Source organism: Rhagoletis pomonella, unplaced genomic scaffold (assembly GCF_013731165.1).
Source record: "Rhagoletis pomonella isolate Grant_MI unplaced genomic scaffold, Rhpom_1.0 Rhpom_scaffold_04012, whole genome shotgun sequence".
Taxonomy (NCBI): domain Eukaryota; kingdom Metazoa; phylum Arthropoda; class Insecta; order Diptera; family Tephritidae; genus Rhagoletis; species Rhagoletis pomonella.
The window spans coordinates 13,593-16,746 of NW_023462564.1; the positions used below are offsets into that span (position 1 = coordinate 13,593).

General features: G+C 31.5%; 1 protein-coding gene across 1 annotated transcript; it reads right to left on the bottom strand.

The window, feature by feature from the left end:
• Positions 1 to 2,120: 2,120 nt before the first annotated feature.
• On the bottom strand, positions 2,121 to 3,131 carry LOC118754497. The gene has a single exon (XM_036489373.1). It carries the CDS (start codon positions 3,129 to 3,131, stop codon positions 2,121 to 2,123), a length of 1,011 nt encoding a protein of 336 aa, XP_036345266.1.
• Positions 3,132 to 3,154: the final 23 nt, after the last annotated feature.

The window sequence follows — 3,154 nt, forward strand, 5'->3', positions numbered from 1 at the left end:
AAAATTGTAACTTTCAAAGTGTAACTGCAACTGAAATTATGAAAATCGCTTTCGGGAAATAATTTCAACTTACTCGTGCAATAAAAGTTAAATTGTTTTGGAAAATATTTTTTTCATAAAAATTATTCGATACTTAAATGAAAAAAGTAATAAATATTGATACATTTTAAGTCTTTTTTCTGCTACAATTTTTCACAAGCCCGCGGTCACATTGATTAGGACGTAGGGATGGAGGGTTTTGTAAAATAATTGATTCTCGATTCTCAAATCTTATTTAATCCTTACGATTCTTGGAACCGACGGCGAGATTCGTATTATACGATTCTAATCGATTCTTTATTTCAATCTTTCTTTCACTTGAAAAATCTATAAAAGCGGCCAATTATACAGCCATCATTCATAGCTATTATAATGAGTCAATTAAAATTACTGTAAGAAAAGCTTTAATAATAAATTTGTGGAAGAATTTCTTCATTTGCTATTAAGCCTGTGTGCGAGTACGTCTAAATTGCTACCAAAATAGAGAAAAATCCTAAATCACTGAAAAGTGTCGGTAATGCAGTGAATAGGAACAATTTAGATTTTTTCCGAGCATACTTTTCAACCTAAACTGAACTGTGAAATATAAAAAGGCGCGCGATTAAACGAAGAATGATTTTTTAGGAGTTTTAAGTAATTTTGATCTTTTCTATGGCACAAAAATAAAATATTCAAAAAAATTTCAGTATAAATATCTTTGATTTTCGTGAAAGTAAAGAATAGGGGCCGATGACCTAGAAAAAAAGAAAAAGTGGGCGTGACTCGCTCCTTACTCTTGATTTTGATTGTATGAATTTTGTTTTGCTGCAAATTAAAAGTGGCGGTGCAAGGGGGTGGTAAATGTAAAATTTTCAATATTTTTAAAAGCTTATTTTTCGAAAATTATTGAAATGATTTTCAAAACGTGGATATGGTTGGAAAGGTAAAATACATTTTATCAAGTATGTATATCTATATAAATAATATATACATATTTAGAGAAAAAGGAGATTATATCCTTTTTACATCCCTTTTATTAACTCGGGCTGTAACTATGTAATATTGATGCGCCTAAAACATGCAGCGATTTCTAAGTTACATACCTGATGACAGTACGAATGGAAATTGTAATAGCGAGGTTTTAGGTTTTTAAACTATAATTTTATTAAAATCAAAATGTATGTTTTTCTTAAAAACTTCGTATAAATAGAGAAACTTTGGAAAAAATGTATCTTTTAATACAGTTAATTACGTATTTTTTAAGAAAAACATAAATTTTCATTTAAAAAATTGCTATAATTCCGTTTTTTTAGTTTTATCGAAATATGAATTATGTGAATTATATATATAGATGTACATATCAAATGAAAGGTATTTCAATTCCCTTTCCAACCGTATCCGCCTTTTGAAAATTTTTGAAATATAAGCTTTTAAAAATAGTAAAAATTCTACTTTTACAACCCCCAACCACTGCCCCTATTAATTTGCACCAAACATTTTTTATACAATTAGAATCAATGCAAGAAGGCGAACTATGCCCACTTTTTCTTTTTTTCTAGCTAAATGGGCCCTATTTCTCACTTATACCCAAACAATTTAGGTTAAGTTTCCTAAATTGGTAGCAGTGCTGGAAATTTCCAGTGGAATATTAGTTTAGGAACTAAAATTTAGGTCAACTCGCACACAGCCTAAATGTGTGATTGAAACATATTAACTATTTGATATGGAAGTAATTTGAATACCCTCCTTAAAACTGTTTATTTTCAAACATTCATTTCTAACATCTCTATAACATATCAACAAAAAACAGAGGAAAACAAGATTATTTAAATAGAAATTATGAGTTTTTTGTACAAATAAAAATTAAAGATTGGTAAACAAAAATAACACAATCACAGGTTTTTAAACTTATTTTTTTACCGCATGACTTACATGTAAACTTAGGTTAAGTTGGTTTCAAATCAATGCACATACATGTAAAAACATTGAAAAACATATAAAACATATAAAAAACACAAAAAAAACGTTAAATACATTGAAAAACATAAAGTATTGCTACCATCCATCCGTGGTAATTTCGTCAAACTAAACTAAACTATTCGCTACAAACATAACATGTAAGCAGCCGCGATATCGTCCGTGTCCTCCTTCTTGTTGATTGTTTTTTCCCTTTTCTGTAGTATACGTAAACTCTCAATTGTGTATCTTGCCCGTTCCCTCTTCTCCTTGTCCAATATTTTAACGTTAGCTAGATCAGCCATATGGCCACTGGTAAGTACGTGTTGTGCTAATGCTGTGCTGTTCTTCTTTCTGTTTATGTCGGCTTCGTGCTCGGAAAGGCGAACGCCTAATGCTCGCTTAGTTGTCCCTATGTAAACTTTGTTGCAGTTTTCGTTTTCGCTGCCTTTACATGTGATTTCATACACCACGTTGTTTTGTTGGTGGGGCTTGATCGGTGTTTTTGTTTGTGTGAATATCGAAGATAGTGTGTAGTTGGTTCGGTATGCTAATCTTATATTAGGGTTGTTGGTGTTTATTTCGTGGTCAAGTTGTTGGTAGAACTTAGGAATGTACGTCACACTGTGATATCGCTTTGTTCCGTCTGTTGCTTTTGTGGTTGGCGTTTTGTTTTGATTATTGTTTATTTCTGTTACTTTATGTTCGATTAGGCTTTGTATTAGACGGTTTGGGTAGTTATTGCTTGCTAGAATTTCCTTTATTTTGCATATGTTCGCCTCCTTGAATTGTTGGTAGCTTATTGTAAATATTTTGTCTATTAAATTTTTGGCTGTGTTAATCTTATACTTAAAGGGTTGCGATGACAGATAATTTATTAGGCGCCCAGAGGAGGTGGGTTTTGCGTACCAGTTAAGTGCAATAGAATCATTTTTTCGGTGGATCATGACATCTAAGAATGGTAAACAGAGGTTTGCTTCTGATTCCATTGTAAATTGCAGCTTTGGATGATATTTGTTAAGTGTTCTGAGAATAATGTCCGCGTCCTTTTGTTTTACTATAGCAAAAATATCGTCTACGTATTTAACAATGAATTTGATGTCAATATTAAAATTTTCCTTCAGGTCCAAAATAGTGTTATCCAATAGGTCGTCCATTACTACGTCAGCTATAGTGGGTG

What these genes read in the sequence shown, in the direction of transcription:
- LOC118754497 (XM_036489373.1), bottom strand. Translation starts at nt 3,131, where the DNA reads ATGGACGACCTATTGGATAACACTATTTTGGACCTGAAGGAAAATTTT.